At 46.3% G+C, this 23,120-nt stretch overlaps 1 protein-coding gene across 7 annotated transcripts in view; it reads right to left on the bottom strand.

Annotated features, from left to right (window-relative positions):
• The window catches only part of AHDC1 (AT-hook DNA binding motif containing 1), a 145,859-nt gene that overhangs the window by 8,833 nt on the left and 113,906 nt on the right, over positions 1–23,120 (bottom strand). For all 7 annotated transcript variants that reach the window (XR_003859135.1, XR_003859138.1, XR_003859139.1 and 4 more), the window contains 3 exons: positions 13,463–13,628; positions 8,464–8,501; positions 1,474–6,513 (listed from right to left, as the gene is read on the bottom strand). Coding sequence is in view for 1 of the 7 variants with exons in the window: in XM_029619093.1 (XP_029474953.1) it covers positions 1,517–6,513; positions 8,464–8,501; positions 13,463–13,628 (5,201 nt within the window). In the remaining 6 variants the exon portion in view is untranslated. The remainder of the gene's footprint in view (positions 1–1,473; positions 6,514–8,463; positions 8,502–13,462; positions 13,629–23,120) is intronic.

Here is a 23,120-nt window from a genome sequence, read left to right as displayed (position 1 = left end):
TGCATGCATCAATCTGAGTGATGCTTGTGCTGTTCCAGATGAGTCTGCACTGCAGCACACTCATTTACTAATGCCGGGTGTGGCTACGGAGGTGCGGCAGCTGGCAAGAACTTGACAGTCACTAATACTGGTGTAAGAATGAAATAAAAATCAAAATGAAAAAAAAAGGGCAAGTGTTAGCATGGCAACTGAATTCTGTGAATATTTCATTGCTGGCACTGGCACTTTAAATTATGGGAGGGTGACCCAACCAATCCTTGCTTACTGCCAGCAGCTGATAGTCTAGTTTCAGCTTGGTTTGCTTGCACCTTTTAAGTCCCATTCTCAAAAAGTTTGCAAATTGTAATTATGTTCTCTTGTCAGACGGAGCTAGACTTAGAATCTATGACTGCATTGGGCTAGGTGTTTTGAATACCCACACCGACTCATTAGCACCGGTGAAACATGCTGACGGTTAGCTAGTCCCATGGCTCGGTCACATGGTGCCGTGAAGCAGCAGGATCTGGGTCCTCTTCAGAAAGGGGACCATCGTGGAGGTGATGCGGGAGGTAAGGCGTCTGCCACCACTGCAGCAAACCCCGCTAGCAGGGGAGCGGCACTCAGGTTTAGTCTCAAAAAGAGGCTTGCTAGTCCTACATTACTAGACATATGTGCACACTTCCCTCCAACTCTTAGCCAGTGAGGGATCCTGTGTTGCCTGGGCTTGCTGTCTGGAGAAAAGGAAGATAAAAGTGGGCAAAATAAAAGGTGAAAAAGATGATGTAATAAAAACACTAAGAAGATAATCTAGTCAATTGACTGTTAATAATAAAATTGTGAAATTAATTGTTCCCTCTTGTTGGATTGTCTACTGATTATTTTGTTGTACCTTCTGTCTTTTTACCTAATAAGAACTTTACGTGGATTAATTATCCTTTAATGAAATTCACCCCTGACCAGTCTTGTCCTTGTCCTCAGAATAGGGCTACGTCCCTCTCATTTGCTGGCAGCCAGTGCAAAGAAGCAAACACATCCTGCCATGTTATCCTCATTCTGGGTCCTGGCTAATTCCACACTATTTCTGACACATACCAATTTGGCTGCCTAATCAACCTTTTTATTCTGAAAACCAGTGTTCACGAAAATTAAACAACAACTGCACAGTTTAAGGGCTAGGCATTCACCAATTCTACTTTAACAGTGCAGGCTTGTTTAGTTCACACACCAGTGCTCCCAGCAAGGTGGCATGGCAGGGGGATGCATGGCAATTTCCATTTTCCCTGATATTACCCAATACAATTTGGGGTGGTCTCTATCTACCACCATGTTGCCCTCTTGTGAGCAGCTATTCTGGGGACAAGGACAGTTGACCTTGTGAGTACATGATTTCAGCTTCCATAGGCTCTTTGCACTTCGGGCTTTGTTTTTGAAAACCCCAGCAAGTATTCAGGTTATCTTCTTATCCTCCCCAAACATTTATTTTTTTTTACCTACCCTGTAACAAAACCTCAATGTCTCATTGGCACTTCAGATAACACTACAATGACGTAACGGTGAAAGCGTCCTCCGTATGTTGGTCTAGCACAGGGCCCAGAAACCCACTCTTCATGTTTGGTGCTGTCATAACTGGGTGCCCCTGGGGTGGAAAGCTAGGGTACCGATAGCTCTCATGCAGCTGGAGCATTGAGTCTCTGGGCACAGGGGAAACACTCAAGTCATTCATCAATGGACAAGCATAGGGCCCTCGATGGTGACCCCTTTCCATTTCAAGTGTCTCCTTGTCAGTCTTAGAGGCAGTGGGACTGACCATGTGGGGGTTGAGGCAGGAAGCGACTTCACTTCTCCCCATAAAGTCCGCCAGAATCCCAGCCCCAGGTTTTCCATCATAGGGTGGACTCCTTGTGGTGGAATTTTGGGAGTACCAGTAGCTTGTGTTTTTACAGCTTGGAGAGTCATAGCGAGGTTGAACCATGGTTATGTCACGGCAGGTGTTCATGTGTGCTGGGTGTGGCAAACCAACCCCCTGCATGCTATGCTTGAGAGGGTCACATGCTGACATCTTCCGGAGCTCATTTGGCCGCAGGTCATCCTTGAAGGCAAGGGTAGGTGAACAGTTTGGAGAGAAGACTTTGTGTAGTGCTTGATCGAAAGCAGCCTGCTGGCAGGGTGTGCCCAGTGGGTGTGGGAGAGACTGGAAGTGCTTGCTTTCCATATCTGTATGTCCAATACCAGGAGAATCACACTGAAACCCTTGCCCGAATGTTCCATCAGAAGGGGTGGATGGGTTCATAGAATAAGGTCCAGCAAAATCACATGGTTCTCTCTCTCCAACCCCAAACCCTCGAGATTGTGAAGGCAGTGGAGACATGCTGCTGTCGCCACTGTAATAATCTAAGCCAAGGTCTGCACTGTCTTGGAAGAGTGGATTAACTGGCTGTGGTTTGGGGATATATTTGGCCTTTGCAGTAGCTCTTTCCTTTTTAGTAGAAGAACAGGCCCCTCTGGACCCTCGTGGTTGCCTTGGCCCAGTATTCCTCTTGTGGGGAAACCCAGTAGCAGAAGTTGTAGAGGTGGGAAAGTTCAAATGAGAAGTGTCAAACATGTCCACTTTCTTCCGCCGGCCCCTTCCGGGTTTGGAATTGTTGTGGAAAAGAACACTCTGGTTCCAGTTGTAGCCAGGGCCTGATGAAGCTTCATTCCAGTCCATCATTAGTTTCTCCAAGCTGGATAGGCTTGACTGGCCCTCACTTGATGAAGCTTCACTGTTGGCCCTCCTGTAACCCCCAGGTTGGTTAAACTGAGTGCTGTCAGAGGAGGACTCTGAGAAGTTCTCAGATGTGGGATTTTGTTTGACTTTCTGAGGGGTATAGTTGGAGATATCCAAGATGACATTTGGCTCTGTGATGTGACAGTCAAACATTGGGTTGTAAAACTGGCCAAATCCTTCGGCATTCCAGTCCATGTTGTTGTAGTTTTGCCTGAAAGCCCACTGAGATGAAGTGGGAAACTGCCTGCAGTTTTCGGTGGAGGTCTGGAAGGCAGTAGAACTCTTTGGGACCATGTAACCCCCGGGAGATACTGTGCTTGAACGGCTGTCACATCTCAGGGGCATGAGAGAAGTGCTGGAGAACTGTGTGGGCTCAGAGTTGTTGAAGTAGGAAGTTTTGTTCAAGGATATGTTAGGACCTACTGTCTGCTGGTTGTAATTGGCACTGTGAGCACTACCAGGGGAAGAGGGCACACTGTTGCCACCGCCATAGGCAAAGCTGCAATCTTTGTTGCTGGAGCAGTCTTGGGTGGTGTACTGCTTGCCTGGCTGGAACACACTTGAGGCAGACAAGTTTTGTCCTGCCCCATAGCCACTGTACTGTGCGTAGCCACTAACAGCAGGGTGAGTTGTTGGTGATCTGGATACAGAAGATGGTGGCACCAGTTTCTGAAAGGCATCTGTCCCAAGACATTCAGAGGCAGTCTGAGAGACCCCAGCATAACTAGCAGTCCTGTTGTGGGGGAAGGTTTGTCTGCTCTGCATAGCTGTCTGGAAACGGGGCTCACTACTGGCAGGGCCAGTCTTGGCACCTCTGTTCTGGTATGACGCCAAAGCTCTGGGACTGGGTGCCGCATTAGATGATGTGTAAGTCCCTGATGATTTTCGGGACTCTGGTCTCTGTGATGATAAAGCAAAATCCACCAGATCAGATGAGTCGTCTGAATCAAGAAGAGAGCGGAAGTATCCAGTGAAGAGACTGTGTCTGTCCTGGCTGCTACTCTCAGTCTGGGAGGACAGATTAGTTCCTGGGTAATACCCAGCCCTACTAGGGGAACTACACTCTAGCAGGGAAGAAGGAAATGCCCTGGACTCGCTGCCCTGATAACTGCAGTTTCTGTTTAACGGGTTTGAGGTATTGGCATGGTGGGGATCCCATTGCCCCCCTTTCTCCCCAGCCCACTCTAATATGCCATCTTCAAAATTATGACCAGTACTTTGTTCAGGGAAAAGTGCTCCATTTTTGCGACATCGCCTCTTGCGCTTTGGTTTTCCCACATTGTCAGGTTCTACCCGCCTTCGCTTCCTTGGACGCAAGGGGTCACCTTGTGGCTTCACTTTCTTTTTCCCAATGCCTTCAAAGAAGTCACTGAAGGAGCATCTCATTGAGTCAGAGGAATGGCTTCCTCCTCTCCCCCCAAAGCCCCCAGCTTTGCCCCCTCTCCGGCGGAACCCTTGGACTCTGTGTAGGAACTGGGAGATACTCTGGGTATCAGGGGCTTGGTGGACAGACTCTGGCATCGTGGGAGTCCAGCATCTTGGTGGCGAACACTTAGCAGCACACTGGCTTTGCCTGTTAAGAAATGCCAGCTTAGCCAGGACATCAGTATAGTCTGCCTTGTTGTCATTGGTATCAGCTACATACGAAGGCTGTGGAGATGCCAACTTTTGCTTCCTCCTCCTCCTCCTCTTCACCTCTGCAGCTGGGGGCACCTCCTTGGGTTTGCTTTGTACCAGGAGCAGGTTTTTGGGAGGGCGACCCCTTCTGCGTTTCAGGATGATTGGCAGTTCACCAGGTGGGAGCACAACCATCACATTTCGTCCATTGTTTTTCATTTTCAGGAGTGGTGTGGGCTCCAGCAAGGACCTATTGGTTAGTTCTTTATCACCTATACTCAGATTGCTAGTCAGAGAAGACACCTTGTATGTAGTTTTATTCCTTCTGCCAAAAGAAATTGGAATCCTGGCTATTCGCACTATCATTTTACGGATGCCTCTACACTTGGCCTTCTTTGGCTGCTCTTCAGCAACTTCTTTTTGTATTTCACTAGACCTTTCACATAAGGTCTCCGGACAAATTTGTCTCTCAAATGGGATGGCTACAATGTCAGTAGTGGGCACCTGAGGTGGCATAATGTCTAAATTTCCTTCTACTATTTTTCTTGCTCTACCCGGTTTCCTGCGACGACAAATCTTTGGTTTATCCATCCTTCGTAATGCATACTTCCGGTTGTCTTTGGAGGCCCGCCCCACACCTACTCTTTGTTGGACTGAGCAGATATCTAACTCCATGCTACCTGCAACTAGGTAGCTGCTGAGAATGGGGCGAGCATCTAGCAGTGGAGACTCTGACATCTGGGGACCCAATGATTGTTGCCCTGACCTCTCAACCTCTGACAACTGTGGTTCTGACATCTGGACTGCTGGTAATGGGGGCTCCAATATCTGGACTGCTGGTAACGTGGACTCCAGCATCTGGACTGCTGGTAATGGGGGCTCCAACATCTGAACTGCTGGTAATGGGGACTCCATCTGGATATCTGAGATATGGTCCTCCAGGGTCTGCAGTTTTGGGGTTGGAGTCTCTGGTGATTGAAGGTCTAATATCTGAGTTTCCAGAGATTGTACATCTAATAGTTGTGAATCAGGAGATTGAGGTTTTGACATTTGGAGATCCAGTTCTAGTTTTTGGGGATTCAGCATCTGCTCATCTCCTGACTCAGACTCTGGTGACTTGGGATCCAGTGACTGGGAATTTTGCAGCTGAGGTTCTGGCTCTAACCATGCTAGGGCTGCTAATTCTCTCAAGACATCCGAGCCTGCTGACTCCAGTGAGTCCATAGTATCTAAATCACTATTGCCTTTGAATGGGTCTTCGCAAGGGTCCATCATGGAAGCCTGATTTTCTGACCCCGTGGACATTTTCTCGCATGACACAGCAGTTTGGTCTGGCAGTTCTTCTTTGGCGCTGCTGCTGCGTGCTACCCTCTCCTCTGGGCTCCTGATGCTGTTGGCGAGTGTTGGGGAGGAGAAGAAGCTGTACTGCAGTCCTCTGTCACTGTCAGCAGTGCTGCTCATGGCCCTGCTTTCTCTGCTTTGCATGGTGTGGCTGCTCGGCCGCAGGTTACCGCAGTCTAAGTGGACGCCGCTGTTCCTCAGGTCCTCAGACAGCCGGCTCAGATCCTTCATAATGTCAATCACTTGCACTACCGGGTGGAGGTTGATCTCTCCATTTCCGCCCTTGCCCTTCAGCAGCTGCACAACGCTGTCAATGTTGCACCTGCCAGATCCCAACACAGCACCGCAAAATGTTTTGGGCGCTCGGTCAAGTGTGGCCCTTTCTTCTAGGGCCCCCTCAAGAATCCCAGGGCCGCCAGCACAGCCAAATCGGGTCGTGGACAAAAAGTCTTCCTCCTTGGTATTGCTTTGGATGCAAGTCACCTGACACTTGTCAGCAGGGTCACCGTGTAACAAGACGTCTGTCTGGCATCCTTGGCCAAGAGGTGGGCATGGGCTGTCCAGAAAGATGCCTGTGCTGCAGGCCAGAGACTTCTCCAAGCTCGTGCCTGGTCTGTCGGGCAATGCTTGATGCTGAGAATTTCTCTTACAAATGTGCTTGGGTTCTCGGGTGTAGTCGGTTGGGCGACGTGTAGAGCCAGTGGTCACCACAGGGCCCTGTGGTTTCACGCGGATCTGTAAATCCTCATCTGGGTGATATTTGGCAGCACAGCTGGTGATATGGGAGTCTGCAAAGCTTATGCAGGCACCTGAAATAAAAAAAAAATATAAATAAAATCAGAACATGTAGCCCAAATTTTTAAATAAAACTTAGTTTCAAAAAGGTATCACCATCTGTATTTCCTATTCTGCTTAACTGGAGTATGAGTTTGTCTCAGATGGGGACGGTAAAAGATGAAAAGAGATATGACAATTTCAAAAGCACAATTGCTGTGAAAAACTACATATATATTACAGGAAAGATTTTATACCAAACTCTCATCCCACTGTATTCTGGTCCTAGTCATTTTAATTTGAAAGCTAAATACAAATAAAAAGACAAAAATATAACTGGAAAACAATAAAACTAAGACTAGATTAAAACCTCATTATGAATATACTAAGTCCCTGTTGCATAATTTTATATAATTTGTTTGTTATTCAATCGTTTTTTAAGTCTCATCCTCATTTATTATTACCAGAGGAGTGGAGGAGGTACAACCAGGGCCGGTGCCAGGGGATTGGACGCCCTAAGCACCTTCAGCCTTGCGCCGCCCCCAGCCGCAGCCCCGGCTCCTCTTTCCCCCCCCCCCCAAAAGAAAACTTACAAAATACCTGGTGGTCCAGGTGGGGGCCCGGGAGCGATCTGCTGCTCCCGGGGCCTCGGTTGCCACTAACCAAAATGGCGCCGGTGGCCTTTCGCCCCTAGCATGTGACAGGGGCTACCGGTGCCATTGGTTGGCCCCTGTCACATGGTAGGGGCTAAAGGCCACCGGCGCCATTTTGCTTAGTGGAAGCCGAGGCCCCGGGAGCGGCAGATCGCTCCCGGGCCCTCCGCTAGACCACAAGGAGGGTGTCGGGAGGGCAGCACAGTGAGGCGGGGGCTGGAGGAATTTTGAAAGGGCACTTTTTGCCCTTTCCAAATTCTGCCGCGGCACCCTAGGCACAGGCCTAGCGCGCCTAGTGGTTCCTCCGGCCCTGGGTACAACTGGCTGACCAGTGTGAGCTTCCTCATAGCAGTACCCCTTCAGTTCTACCTTTGACTTTGCCAGTGCATCTTCTCACACAAGAGCATATCTGGGCCTTCTACAAGCTACAGCACTGCCAACAGAATTGCCAGGAAGTCCATGCTAATTTGATACATCCCTAGGTTGGTTTGGGTTTTTTTTTTTATTATTATTATTATTATTATTTAAAACAGGTGCAATCCAATGCATTTTAGTTGAGTAAGTACTAGAATGCTTTGCAGTGGGACTTGGAAAAACAAGACTGGATCACAACATCACAATCAGAAAGTGAGGGTTTTAGAACCATAAATGTGCTTATGCGAGATTTCCTGAGCCTTCTTGGCCTACATGATTTCCCTACTCACACTAAGCATCTACAACATTTAACAGCCTCCTATCCAACAGACTGAGGGAAAAATGGCACCTTCTCTGAGCTCAAGTTATTCTCTAAGCCAGCATTCACCATGATTCAGGGCTAGGACGCAGGAAAGTGGAACGGTCCATATGGAACAGCAAGGGAAAGCCATTTCGGCTCTGGTTTGCTATGCAGAGTCTGCTGGCATTAAAGCACAGTCTTACCACTGGCTCTGCACATGGGTTCAGTGATGGTGTTCCCCGCCCCACATCCTACTCAGCCATAATTGGGTGGATTTAAGGTTTCCTTCCAGCTTGATCTCGGCTGCTATGTCATACACATAGCAGTAGGAGATTTTGCTTGTGTGGAAGGAGATCTCTGAGGAATGCTTTTAATATTGCAATTATTTTATCAGCATGAAGCTATCGGTTTACTTCCCGCCTAACGGTAGAAAATGCAAAGTTAGTTCAGAAAGTCAAAAAACTGTCGCCATTGTAGCATATGTCTCGATCATTAATGAAAGTTTTCTTTCATTAAAAACCAATTCGTTTTATGCAAACAGTAAAGGGGAAGCTTGAATGGGCAGTGCTTATGGAAGGTGCTGCCAAACTACGTGGTAAATGAGAAAAAGAACTTACCATCCGCTTTGCTGCTTCGGATAGTACACTTTAGTTCCCTGCAAAAGAAAGAAATATTCTTAGTATCTCTGAATATTAAACATTTCCACCCAGACAGCATTAATGATGGACTAGCCCTGGTGAATGTCTCGGAACTCATTATGTCAAAAAGGAGCTGGGATGCTGAGAAGAGGAGGCACCTGGAGCCGTGATCCAGAGATAGCACCACCTGTCCTGCTTCGCAGGAGTGGCCTCTGACTGACAGAAATTACACACACACACCCCCTCCCCACTCCCCTTGGCATCTGATTGAAGTGCACCCCTGAGCCAGACAGCAGATATTTGCTGTAGAATAATTTCTGAGACTTGAGCATGGTTTAAGCTCTGTAGGGCTCTCAGGTCCACAAGATGAGAACTGAACTGTGTGGCTTGCATAGCAGCAATGCCATTCAGCCACAGGGTTGGCCATAAACCTTAATTTCTTGATTTTTTTTTTAAACATTTACAATAACACCCCCCCCCCCCACACACACACACACACACACACACAAGACTGGACTCACTTCTAACATGGAATTAGGCTGGCAATACTGTGTTCTTAGGAAATAAGACCTCTTTTCATGTCTGAACCATCAGCCCTATAACACCAGGCTTAAAGACCAGATTACATATATAGAAGAGAAGTGGGGGGGGGGGGGGGGGGAGGGGGGAGGGGGGATGAGAGAGACATTCAAAAACCTCTAAAGGTATGAGCCATGCATAAAAGCAAGAGTCATTCAAAATGGGACAGACCAAGGAGTAACATTGCAAAAGACTTCTTCACAGAAAGGACAGTGGATGCATGGACGGCCTCCCAGGTGGAGGCGACAGAGGCCAAAACAGCACCGCAATCCAGCAACGCGCGTGGCAAGCACAAAGGATCCCTGAGGGTGTGGGTGCAAGGCTGAGGCCGGAGACGGGGGCAGGCTCTGCAGGGTTGCATCAGGAATGGGCCTCGCGTTCCTCGTATCTGCCCTGGTTTTCTCTGTCCCTGTGTCCGGAGCTCGGCGCGCTTAAGTCGAGGCTTCGGAGATGAAAAGTATTATTGTGATGCTATTACCACTAGGTGTCCCTGGTCAGCTATGAATTTGCTTTCAAAGACCCAACAGTCTTTAGCGCTTGACAAATGCTTGTAGCCTTCATGACGTCTTCCCCAGTTTTACTCAGACAAGTGATTTTAAAAAGTTTGTCACTGCATGTTGCTGCTAAAATCTGGCATACCCCGCTCTTCGGATCCCCCAAGGACGACCAGCCACCTCTCTTCCTCACCTACTGGATACGAAAAACTCCCTTCTTCGCAGACTACGATACCATTTATTGGCCCAAAATATGCAGCAGCTTTTGAAATCATGTATTTCCCTTCATCAGGAGGTCCAGAAACTCTCATGTGTTACAGCGCCTTTGGGTTATTCATATGTTGGCCCAATCAAAGATGTTACCACAACCTTACAATATATATCCTAAGAGTAAAAGATTAGAAAGCCAGCACTCAGTCACTGAGGGAGACAGAAAGACACAGGCAGTCACCTAGAGAAGAGGATGGACGCTTTCTGTGCAACGCACACCAATACAGGCGGCTCTGGCAATTCTTTTCCACAGCTATTCTAGCTTTACCTCTCCTCCTAAATTAGCTTCTCTCTCACCTCCACCCTCTGGCTATGTACTTCTCCTTCCCTTCTTTAAATCCTCTCCTTCTGTGCTCTCAGATACTGCGCACACTCCCTTCTTTATGTCTCCCCACCCCTGTTCAATCGGGTGCTGTCTGCAGCTTGTGCTCACGGAAAGTTGCTGCAGGATGTGACCTCAGCTCTTTGGCAGTCTCTGCTGGGTATTGCTGCTGCTTTTGCAGGGCCTACAGGGCCCAGCTCCAATGGCCTGGATCTCTCTCTCTCACACACACACACACACACGCACAGACACACACACACACACACACGGAGCATCCACCCACAGCCACAAAAGCAATGCAGACGGGTGAAAAGTTGCAGGTTTCTGCAGGCACCCACAAGAAACTCCACCCCTCTCCATGGAGCCACTCTTATGTTTCCACAAAAAGCTGAAAACCATTTTCAGCCTTCTAGATCAATTCCTGTGATATAGGCCTGGTATGCAGCAGCATAGGCAGTGCCTGCACCCACAGTGATATAGGCACTGGCAGATATAGGCGCACAGTCAGGCATGGAAACCCTGCACAACAACCTTCCGAAAACCCACACATGAATTTCTCCCTTCTCCCTGCCAAACACACATGAATTTCTTTGCTGCCCAAGTCGCAGTCTATGCTTCTGCCTCTTTGCACGCAAGAGCATCTGATGAAGATAGCAACCTTTTCTCCCCCCCCCCCCCCCCCCCCCCCCCCCCCCAACGCCTCTCAGTCTGCGTCAAGCCATCAAGTGGAAAATTCTGCTATTAATGAGGGAGCTGCTGCCGAAGCCTGAAGAGCCGCCTTACTTCAGATAGAGGACGGCTGCCTCCCTATAGAAGGTTCTCAGCCAGCGCAGGCAGGAGGACCCAGCAAAACATCCCCCCCCCCCGAGTTACTCCTCGGGGCGCCAGCAGACACGCATGCTACTTTCTCGGTTTCTTCCCCTCTCTGGAGGAGTTTCTCTGTCACTGGAACTTTCATTAATTCACCATGTGGAGGAGGGAAAGGGGAGTGGGGGCTGAAAGCACAGCAGCAGAAGCAGGCAACCAAGGCATGGTGCAGTAATTATTCACGACAGTGTCAGAATGCAAGACAGGGTGGGTGCAGAAATCTCCAGCCTGTGTTCTCCCAGCCCACCGTGCACCTGAGATCCTCTACCTGGATTCCACATACAGACAAGCAGCCCCACAGCTAACTACAAGCCCAGGGTAACGGTGTTAAAGAAAGAAAATCCTCTTATAGCAGAGGTGGCCAACTCTAGTTCTCAAGAGCCACAAACAGGCCTGGCTTTCAGAAGATCCACAGTAAATATGCATGAGATATGGAAGCCGAGCATGCAAGCCTCATATGCAAATATATCTCATGCATATTCATTGTGGATATCCTGAAAACCAGGCTTGCATGTGGCTCTTGAGGACCAGAGTTGGCCACCCCTGCTCTATAGTTTCTGTGCTGGACAATCCACTGGAGTAGCCTTAGTGGTTAGAGCAGCAGACTGAGAACCAGAGAAACCACATATTCAAATCCCACTCATGCTCCTTGTGACCTTGGGTAAGTCACCGTTTGTTACCTCAGTTACAAACTTAGGGGCCGATGCAATATCATGTGCGCAGAAAAAGTGCGTCCAGTTTTTGAACGCACACACATCCCCTCTCTTGGGCACTGGATCTAATATTCTAATGAGCTGGCACGCTAAAAGAGACGCACGATGGATAATTTGCACATCCCCAGCACGTCCATGCCCTTGAGCGCCCAGGAGAAGTGGCTGTGCGCAGGTACGGAAAACAGACGCGCAATTTTCTGATCGTCTGTTTTCCCAACCCATGTACAGCCACAGGTTAGGAAAATGGATGCTTGTAATTGAGCTTTACTTTTCCTAACCTGACTGCTGTCAAGTTTTTTTGTTTGTTTTTTGTTGCAGCTTTCTGTGGTTCCTCCTGCTTAGCATGGCAACAATACTAAGTAGGAGGAACCACAAAAAACCCTGTATTTTTTGCTCTTCTGAGCATGGCTTCGGGCACCCCAAACCTTAACATCAGCTCTGGCATCAGGTGCACATTTATTTTTTTTTTAGATCGGGGGTACTAGTGAATAGCCTCATCAACATGCATTACCACGTGATGAGCGCTATTAGTTTTGCAGGGGGTTGGATGCACGTTTTGGATGCGCTGATCCCCTTATAGCATAAGGGGCTGTGGACACACATCCAAAACGCCCAACCACGCCAAAACGCCCAACCACGGGTTATTGCATCGGCCCCTTAGACTGTGAGCCCTCTGGGCAGAGTGAAACACTTACGGCGCCTGAATGTAACTCACCTTGAGCTACCAATGAAAAAGGCCTGAGCTAAATCCAAGAAAATAGACGTTGCATATTAGCAGTAAGGTTTCTCTTAAAGGCACTCTCTCTCTTTTTTCTCTGTAAGTATATTTCTGATTACTAAACCAGCCTATGCCCCATTTTGGTCCTATATTCATATTTCAATTATGTAAACAGACAAAATGCTTCTCCAAATTCTATCCCCTCAGGTGCCTGACACGTGATTTCAGTCCATAAAAACAAACCATGCCATCAGCTTTTTAACAATTTATGCTATTATCTATGGCAGCTCATCTGGGAAGGTAGCTAAAATTCCCTGCCATTACTGTGGGCTACTTGTGATGCCATCATGCCAGGAAGCAAAGTAAGAACGCAGAGGCTGAAGTCACAAAAACACAGCAGGTCCAAGTTTGGTGGAGGGAGGCAGATATTTCAAGCTATGACAGCTCACCAGAACTCTTCGTGGGAAAACAGATGCATCAATCAACTAAGCAGGCTAGTGCTGCTGATATACGGCACTCTACCTTAAACTTCATCAATATGGTAGAAATATGCTTTCCGTGGCCTCGAAATTGAATTAAAGCCTCCTCTTCCCCACACCAAACCCCCTCTAACTGCAGTCACCTTATCGTTTTGCACTGCACCCTGCCCCTCCTGTTACACCTCCCCTTCCACCATCATCTCAGCCTCTTCATCTCTACAGGGTTACCTCATCCCAATTCCTCCCCCCCCCCCCCCCGCATGACAAAGAATAGGAAACCTGCTGCCCCATGCACAGATCCATAGCCATAGTCTCTCCTACCCCCATCCATAGCCTTCCCTTTCCTCCTGCCTTTCCTCAGCACCAGTCTCAAACCTTATCCCATCTCCCCTCTACAGCCCTCACCTTTGCCCCTTCTCGCCCTGCAGTTGCCATCCCCAGACCCCCCCCACAGCAGCTGCTATCTTCCCCCTTCTCCCCCTGCAGGGGGGGGGTTCTTCTCTCTACTCCCCCCTCCACAGCCTGGCAGTGGTTACCTCGGCCGTGCGTGTTTATAATGCAGATTCACTTTGAAGTTCCTATCGCCACCATCCATGTCACTGTTTGACTGGCGCGTTCCAGAGCCCTGGGGGCGCTGAAACCACTCGCCCTGGCTGCCTCCGTTCTCCAGTCCAACAGGCAGGCATGCAACGCAGCTCCCATCTGTTAAAAAATAATAAAGAAAACAAACGCATAAACACAGAGAACGGGTGTCACATGCTGATAAAGATCACCATTCCCCCAGCTTGGAGGGGCTGTGATAGTTACCATGGGATGGGGAGGGAGGTTAAAAGGAAGAGAAGCAGTCAGAGCAGATGACTGCAGTAGCTGGGAGAACACCCCAAGCTAGAAGAGACTGAAGAGGTGCCCTACAGCAGAGAAGGAGCAGCCAGAGCCAGGAGAATTAAACAAGCTTGGCCAGCTCTCTCTCTTTGCATAAAAGTTAATACAACAGAATTACCTCCCTATAGAAGGTGTTCCTTAGGAACAGAGGGCAGAAGAGGATGTGGGCCAAGAACATTATGTGGTCATATCCTGTAAAGGTGAGCAACTGAGAGCCTTCCCACCCCCTGATGAAACTGCAGATGTGCAGTGCAAGGCCAGAAGGAGAAGACAGGAAGAGTGCAGAAAAAAACAGAGAGAGAGAGCAGTGAAGATCAACAGAAGTGAACCTGGAGGATGAAAGGCGGTAAGACAGAAAGGAAGAGGAGAGAAAGAGGCACAGAGTGAGAAGGATAGATAAAGACAGACAAGCAAACAGAGGAGAAAGGTGGAGAGCTATGGAGTGGACTAGGACAGCGACTGTGCTGGCTTCTCCAGTTTGGGAGGAGGTTGTGCAACAGCATAGGGTGCCTGTGATTCGTGCTCTCCCACGGGAGGGGGGGTTGCTCTAAGCTCGCGCACGTATGTACAGGCATTCACTCACGCCTACCCATCTGGCTACATCTGTCTGTCTGTCTACAGAGTCTTATTATGCTCTTTAAGTCACTGCATGAAAATAGGCTGACGGACAAATGGGGGGTCTGAGGCAGGAGTCTAAGGTCCATTTTCCCCTCAACCCTCGGAGTCCCAGGTGTCAGGGCATGATTATTAAAAGTTGTATCTTCATTCACAATGCACACATTTCTTCCCTGGTTAGATCTTAGGGTATGACTCCTCCCCCCTGCATGATTATCCGATGAAGAGTCTCTTCAAATAACCTCTTAGTCTGTGCTAACCTACTAATGGGTGCTGCTTTGAGTAGAAGAGGAAATCCTGATATTATTGACAGATCTGCTATTTATGTCTACAGAGGGGAATAATTTGAGGAACAAGGTGATTGCCTTCCTATCAAGGTGCCATCTTCACAGTGTCTATTTAATTCAGCAGTGTGCGAGGCTCCCACTCACTGGTTACCCATTACCACTACACAAATCACCCCAGTTGCAAGGAATGTTTTCTACCACTGCCAGCAACTAAAACAGATAAAACCATATATTGACAGGGGCAACCTGACCGCTGATATATGCATCCATCGTATCCCAACTAGAATTCATCAATGCACTGTACAAAATCCCCTAAAGGGTCTACGGCTAGCATCTGTGCTGCCGCAGTCTGCATTGTCTGACTGCTAGCACAGAGACCACATTAGCACACTCCTTTGGAATAGGCGCTGGCTACCAATCTTCAGTTCAAAAACCTCTACATTGTCTTCAAGGGGCCCAACTTATTTAGGGGATCCCCTGTTGCCCTATATACCATTTCCCAGAACAAAATATGGGGAAAAAAATCCCTCACACTCCTATAGATCTCTGCCCCTATAGGCTCCAGGCTAACCCCTGGCATTCTGCTGTAAAGACTTGACTTTTCCACCAAGCTCACCCCCTCTTAGCCAACAGTACCTCCATGGTTGTTCCAGGAGGCTAACACACTACCTCTATCCATGGCTTTTAAAAAGTTATTTGGGGAATTATATATTACAGTTCCTATCTCTCCCCTCTCCCCCTTTCCGCTCTTCCAAGTTACTCTACCCCTGTTTTTTGTAACTGCTCCCCCCTTGCACGAGTTTAGTTCTACTGTTCATTGCACCCCTTGTTCTATGTAAACCGGCATGATGTGACTTGTTCATGAATGCCGGTATATAAAAAAAGTTAAATAAATAAAATAAATAAATTATTCTTATCTATTATGTACTATGGACAGTATGCTATCCCTGTGTATTATTACATATGTATCCTGCTGTAATCCTGTACCTCACTCTGAGTAAGCTAGAGTAATACATTTTCATAATAAAATAATAAAATACACACTTTCTGATAGCCATCTACATGGAAAGAGCAAGACAAAGATCCAATCATGTTTTGGCCCAGTTTCTTTTCTGCATTGGATATATAAAGAGCAGTCTATCAGCTGATCCTCCTTCCAGTCTCCTCTTGCTTTAATCCTATGCCTGCACAGTAAAGAGCCTTTCACAATGGGATCTTTTTACATCTGCCCCTATGCTTGAGTATCTCATCTCCCCATACCTGCAACCTTCTTCCTCTCATGTCCAGTTTCTGCCCACCATCTGCTTCTCTACATTTGCTCTCCTCACTCTCTGGCATCTTTCTCTCCCCGGATGTGTATGATCACATTTCTCCCCCTCCCATATTCATCCATCTTTCTTCCCCTCTCTTCAGTTTGGAGCTACCTAGCATGTTTTTCTGGAGTGCTACCCTCCAAGCCATCAGTGATACTCTCCAAGCCCTCATTAATTGGAGCCATTACTTAAGGGCTCTCCTCTCGTTCCCTCTCCCCTTCTCTTTGTTTCTCCTTGATCCAGACTGCTCTTTTTACCTGGATTAGTGTAACAATATTTCTGGAAGACTGGGAATGGAAATCCAAATTTATCAGCTATTCAGTCACCCTCTGCACCCTCCCCTACCCCACTTCCAAGCCCCTTTCCTTTAGCCTCTGATCTCCTAGTTTGCACAAAAAGGCAGGGAAATTTCCCCAAGCCTACTAAGTGGAGCACTGCTGCTGGGGCCGTGGTGTAGAGTTACAGAAAGGGTGAGGTGAAGTAGGAAAATATGCACTTGAAAGACCGGTCTGGGCTCTGATGTGGCAGCTAATTTGCCCAGAGTTTTAAGCAGCTGGAGGAGCAAGGCTGGAGGAATCTCACAGAGAGGCCTTTGAAAAGCAACCTCTGGGGGGTTTCCTCCTTTTTCCATTCCCTTTTTTTTTTTTTTCTCTGAAGCATCGAAAGACTGAAAGCCAAAGTCCATCAAACTCTGGTGCTTCATTTTGGCGAAAGGCAGAGGTTAGGAGACATAAGTAGAGCACAGATATTCTGTACAAGGCCTGAACTGAAAACTTTTGAAAAAAGAATATACTGGAGAAGAAAGTGGGCCCAGTGTTGATCTGTACTTCATCAGTTTGTACCCAGGTTTTATCCATACTGAGTCACTTTAGCAGCAAGAAACCATGTCCCTAAGAGCCACAGCCTTGCAGAGAGAGGATCATTTTCAGAGAGACGTCTGCAGGAAATGTGCAGAAATGGCCTTTCACGGAATTGTCTGTCTGGTACGTGGGTAACCTTATGCATACATACCATATTCCCACGCAAGTTTATCTGCACTGAGGGCAGGCATTCCTGGAGGCAGAGTTGGGGAAGGATTTGCAATTATGCACAGACTTTTGAATTTTATAAAATTGTGCACGTAAAATTTCAAGACAATTTTGTGCAAATGTTTTAGCAGATATAACTTTTATGGGTAGATTTGCTGGGATAATGTTGAAAGTGGAATTATGTATGCAAGTTCACTTTGGAAAGTGTTGTTAAACTTGGGCACATATTTGCCCGCTATCTTATAAAATTAGCACAAAATTACTCCTATATGCTTTCAGTCTTAAAATAAAGGGGGTCATCCCCCCTCCCCCTCCATTATGAAGCTGGTAAAATTCTGTGCAGCAATGCTAACCTGAAACCTACCATGTTAAAATAGGCACAAACAAGCAAATATCTCCAAGGCATAATCATTTTATTTTAAGAGACAGATTTTTGTTATTTCATATAAAATCATGTGTCCCTAATTTTATAGCTTGGCCCACCCCATATGCATGAAATCAGCATCTTTCAGCTTTTATCCTTCTTCTCTTTTCCCTGACTATCTTTTTTTCTGAATGCTCTTTTCTTATCTGGGGTTATTTTTCCTTTTACATTTCTTTCTCCCTAGCTTGGACAAATCTGAGGTATATTCATGTCTTAAGCATCACAATCCAGTCTATAAAAAGGCAACAATATCCAGGTACAACTGCTGACAGTAACACATCATGGAACTTGCAGCTTCTTGTTGCAGCGGGAAAAAATGCAGCAAATCCAATGATGGTGATGATCGAGACCATAGGGCAGGAACTAAGCCCATCCATGTACAGTTGTGGTCATGCCTCGCCCCAGAGATTGCTATAAAGTTGTGTGGGTCATTTGAGCTCTCACGGTACCACATACTTCCACCAACGTATACACACCCTTCCCTACAAACATACAGACATCTCTTGTGTTTGCAAACCTACGCTCACTACCCCTTCTGCACATAACTTCTGTGCACACACACAAACACCCTGAGGCCAATTGTCAAACATGCCCCTTACACATAAACTCCTTACAATATTTGTGACCAGATGGGCTTTGTACTCTCCCTAGAGACATAAAATAGGAGGTAGCCCTATGATACATCTAACTTTTTCTTCCCAAAGATCAAAACAGAGATAAATAGTTTCACTATATACTTAAAACTATATATGACAAAGATTCCTTTCTCTTCTACCCTCCTCTGCTTCCCCCAATTTACCAGGAAAATTTAGTTCTTGTAAAGACAGCAATCTGAAAAATATTCCCCAAACATGCATTCGAGAGCAATGAGTAGAACAGAAACATGACGGCAGAAAAAGGCGCATCCAATCTGCCCATCCGCCAATTAATTTAGCTTTATATGTCTCATCACTTCCTTAGAGATCCCCTGAATTTATCCCAGGCTTTCCTGAATTCAGATACCACTCTTGACTCCATCACCTCCACTGGGAGGCTGTTCCACACATCCACCATCCTCTCTGTAAAGAAATATTTCCTAAAATTACTCCTGAGTCTACCCCCGTTCAACCTCATCCCATGGCCTCCTCATTCTAGAACCTTCCCTCCATGGAAACTTTTGAGATATTGAAATGTTTCTATAATATCTGCCCCCTCTCACCTTTCCTCCAGGGTGTACATGCTTAGATCTTTGAGTCTATCCTCATATGCTTTAGAACAAAGACCACTGGCCATTTTAGTAACCACCCTCTGGACCAACTCCATCCTGTTTATATCCTTTTGAAGGTGCTGTCTCCAGAATTGTACACAGTATTCCAAATAAGGGTTCATCAGGGACCTATACAGGGGCAATTTCACCTCCTTTTCCCTGCTGACCATTCTTCTCCCTATGCAGCCAAGCCTCACCATCACTTTATTTACCTGTTTGGCCAACTTAAGATCATCAGATACAATCACCCCCCAGATCCTTCTCTTCTTTTGTGCTTAGAATTTCACCTCCAATACTGTCCCTCTCTCTCTTGGGTTTTTGCATCCTAAATGATTTGCTCTGCATTTTTTACCATTATATCTTAGCTGAAAGATCCCATGATTTAATTTGGGGTTTGTTGGGGGGGGGGGGAGTATTTTTGGTGGGAGAGGGAAGAAGTGATGAAGATGGGGTCTATCTGAACACCTGAAAAACATAAATACTATGGGTGAGAGCATAAATATTCCCAATTCAGAGTCTATAAAATACTATTTTCTGATTGAATTGATTAGGTCTGGATTGTCTTACAATTTCTAAAGGAGCAAATCTCTTAAAAAAAAATACAAAAAGAAAACACCAGAAATTGGAAAGGAGGGAGAAAAAGAGGCAAGGGAGTTTTCAAACACATAAGTGTTTTTATATATCTCCTCTTATTCTCAATAGAAAGCAGCAATATTAAAGGGATTTGGCTTTAAGGCATTTACAACATCCAGGAGTACATCTGCTGAGGGCTCGTGTAAGTGCTCTGTCTCTTCTCAATTCTGGGCTCTTCACCTCTATAATTACTGTAAAGGTCGCAGGAACTCAGACACACCACTCTTGCATAAATTGTATTTTCATGCATATCTTGCTTCTAGACAAGGACTCCTGCATTTATATCAAAATAAGTCAGGCAAACATTACTGTACCATCAATGCACCATCACCATAAGAAATGCATATCATTAATGCACTATGCTGCAGTAGCAATACTCCTGAGTGTAGTACTATATGATTAATAAGACATCTTAGCTAAACATGAATCAAAGATGTAGTGGTAGGGTGGCATGATGTAGACTACACTTGCAAAAGTGATGAGTATTCCAGATCTCTAAATACAGTGCAATGGTAATATAGAATGAATTGCCACCAGTGAAATGGTAGCAGTGAAGTACTGGCCATGGTGCAGCTAAGAGCAGAGTTGAACCACAATAATATAGACGTGATAGTGTTGCATCATGCAAGCAAGCCAGCCGGCCTCCTCTTTCCATGAGGATAGTGGTGGTCGGCTCTTAACAGTAGATCCCCAGAAGATTACACGAACCCCATAGCCCTTCTGTATCCCACCCACACCCCGGCACGCCTTCTGTGCAAGTCACCTGACCAGGGACCCGGAGCTCTCCGAGATTACTGTGCTGATGGGAGCCTGGGAAAGCTGTGCAGTTTATCACTGGTGAGCGTGCAATGGAAAGGGGGCGATCAGACATGTTCTGCACACTGTTTCGCTTTCACCTCCTCTGCTAAGCCTCAGGCCGATGCTGCCAGCACATGTTTCGCATTAAGCGCTCTGGACTTCACCATGCCTGGGTTGTTAGCCTGCCTTGCTGCTTTTTTTTTTTTTGGTGGTTACAAAACACCAGAGACCACACAAGAGTGAGAGAGAAGGAAAGAAGGAAAAACGAGCAAGAGAAAATACAAAAAAAAAAAAACAAAGACGGAGCAGATGTGACAAAAAAGCAAAATGCGGTGACAGAGAGAGGGCAACACAGAGGAGTAAACGAGGAGAGGAGAGAAGCCAGCATAGGCAAGAGAGAAAGGCAGACAGACAGACAGAGCGAGCGAGCGAGCGAGCAAGCGTGAAAGAGATTGAAGTCACCTCTGTTTTCCACCTCCTGACCCCTGGAGCCTTGGAAAGATAACAACCCCGGAATAGTGCTGACTCGTCTTTCAGAAATCCAATATCCTCGCCATGAGAACTAATCGACTACCTCAGCTCGCAGGAACTGTGCAGCAAAGGATTAATCCTGCCTAAAATCTTTAATTAGTTTAACAGTTTCAGGATTCAGGCCACCGAAGCAGGACTCTGACTGCTGGAAACAAAACAAGAGACCGAATCCATAAACTTCTGCTCTCCTCCCACTGCGGGAAGAGGGACAAGAAGGGCGAGTGAGGGCTCAGACTCCATATATCTCTCAGCAGTTTTTCATTAGATGGAACATTTCTTACTATTTACTCACTCAGTGCTCCCCCTAACCCCAATACCCAACACATTTCTCTGCCTAGATCTGTTTTGCCTTGGAAAGAGGCGGTCTCTGATCTTCCTGTCTGACCCCACAGATCCCCTCCCCTCCCCCATGCTCCGGGTGACCTATGTCCCCCACCGGAGGCCGCCTCAGAACCCCGATCACCACATGTCCTGTATAGGAAGGAGCCTCAAACAACCTTTTCTCTTTGCTAGGCTGAAAGCTAGTTCTCCATTCCCAACCAGCAAATCCATATATCGGATCCATGTTCCAATCAAGCACTAATAAAAGAGAGCCAATAAGCAAGCAAAAGGAGAGAATGTACTAGTTAAACATAACCCTTAATAAGTCATCAATTTCGGGCCAAATAGTTAACACCTCAACATGTTTCATGAAATAATCCATTTTCTTAAGCAATACAATTTAAACTCCATGTTAGATTTACATAATCCACTTATTTAAAAGAATTCAAAATTCGACCATTTAGCAACTTCATAAACAGATCATTAGCAATTTTCCATGTCAGCTTATAAGATACATGAACTTAAATGATTAAATTTCAATTTAAGTTATTTTTTAAATCATGTTCGATTCTAATCTGGATACAGGTTGTATCACCACCAGCACTTGCTCCAGTGCTATGAAGGTACATGGTTGGAGGAGCCTCTGCCACAAAGCAGAAGGGAAGAAGGAAATTCTAAAAACAAACCTACTTTTATTTGTCATAGGTTAGGGATGTCCTTGCTTCCCAGTGAAGCCATTTAAAAAGTATCTATTGAGTAGTTTCCATCACTGATCAGTTGTGAGTCAATAAATCCACATTAACAGTACCTACTTTTGTTACTGTTGCTTCCTCGGATACTTCTACCATTCTCTCTTGAATCTGGTTTCCTTGCATTGCCCGTCTCCAGTCAAAGCAATCACTTCCCAACTCCACCCCCCTCTTTTCTGCCCTCAGCGCCAGCTCCCTGTTTTTGCCTTGTTACATGCATCTGACTCTCCTGCTCTGATATGCTGACTATCAGGTAACAATATTTTACTTTACCATTTGCACAAAAAAAAAAAAAAAGTTTTTTCCACAATTAAAATTATTTTACACATGTTTACAATGTCAGGAAATGTATCCAAACTGACTCCAATATACTGTATCAAGTGGCTTCAAGTGGTGGAGCACAAATATTCTCTTAAATCTAAATCACCAGTGAAGACCTGAAATATAGCAAAATGCAATAAGTGATGCCAAGCATCTGGGTGTACAGATATGCCATCTTTTCATCTTAAAGCTTCATTAAACTATTTGTCCATTCTTTGCTAAATAAATGTTTATGCGCCTCCCTTATTCCACTATGAAATTATATTTTTGCCTTGAAAATGATGACACCAGTCCTACACCAAGACTCTTTCCCAAATAATGAAACAAAAACTCACTCAATAAAAAGGTAGAATATTTCCTTTATTGGGCACAGTTATTCCCCCAAATGTCTGGTCACACGTTCATAATAAAACCTACTTCTGGGGCCCGAGTGATATGGGCTGCTGAGGACACTATGAGCCTTTCTTTGTTGTGCATTTGCTATCTCTCACTGGTGCCAAGGTAAAACGTGGGCAGGCAAGAGAACCAGGCTGAATGCTTAGCTGTTGGACTGAATGCCTGAAATTCAATGTGAAAAAATATGTTTATGTCAGGTGCTTGACATTTTAGTCCTTTCCTGGAACTGGGATTTTGGGGGTGCCATTATTATTGCTCTGGAAATTAAACTATCATTTTGTATCCAAGCTGGTCTGATAGCCGCTGTGTGGGAGAGTCAGGTTCCAGCATCGAGGGTGGGGATAAAAAGTAGGCTGATCCAGAGTGCCACCTGATGACCCAGCTTCCAAAGGCAGCTAGGGCAGGAAGGAGAGGGGAAGAAGGGAGTCCTAGCAAAGACAAAAATAAGGTGAGTGGGAGATAAATGTCAAAGAGTCAAAGGGACCTATTTCCAGACGTCCCCCTTCTTGCCTCCATATTGTTCTGTTAAGAGAGATTAGACATCCTGAAGACAGGAAGAACACACTGGGAATTCTGATATAGGGGAAGACAAATAAATAAATATTTGAGTAATATGATTCTCCTTTCAAAACAATAAGCAAATCCTGAAT

Source organism: Rhinatrema bivittatum, chromosome 11 (assembly GCF_901001135.1).
Source record: "Rhinatrema bivittatum chromosome 11, aRhiBiv1.1, whole genome shotgun sequence".
Lineage (NCBI taxonomy): Eukaryota > Metazoa > Chordata > Amphibia > Gymnophiona > Rhinatrematidae > Rhinatrema > Rhinatrema bivittatum.
This window is presented reverse-complemented; position numbering and strand designations above follow the sequence as displayed.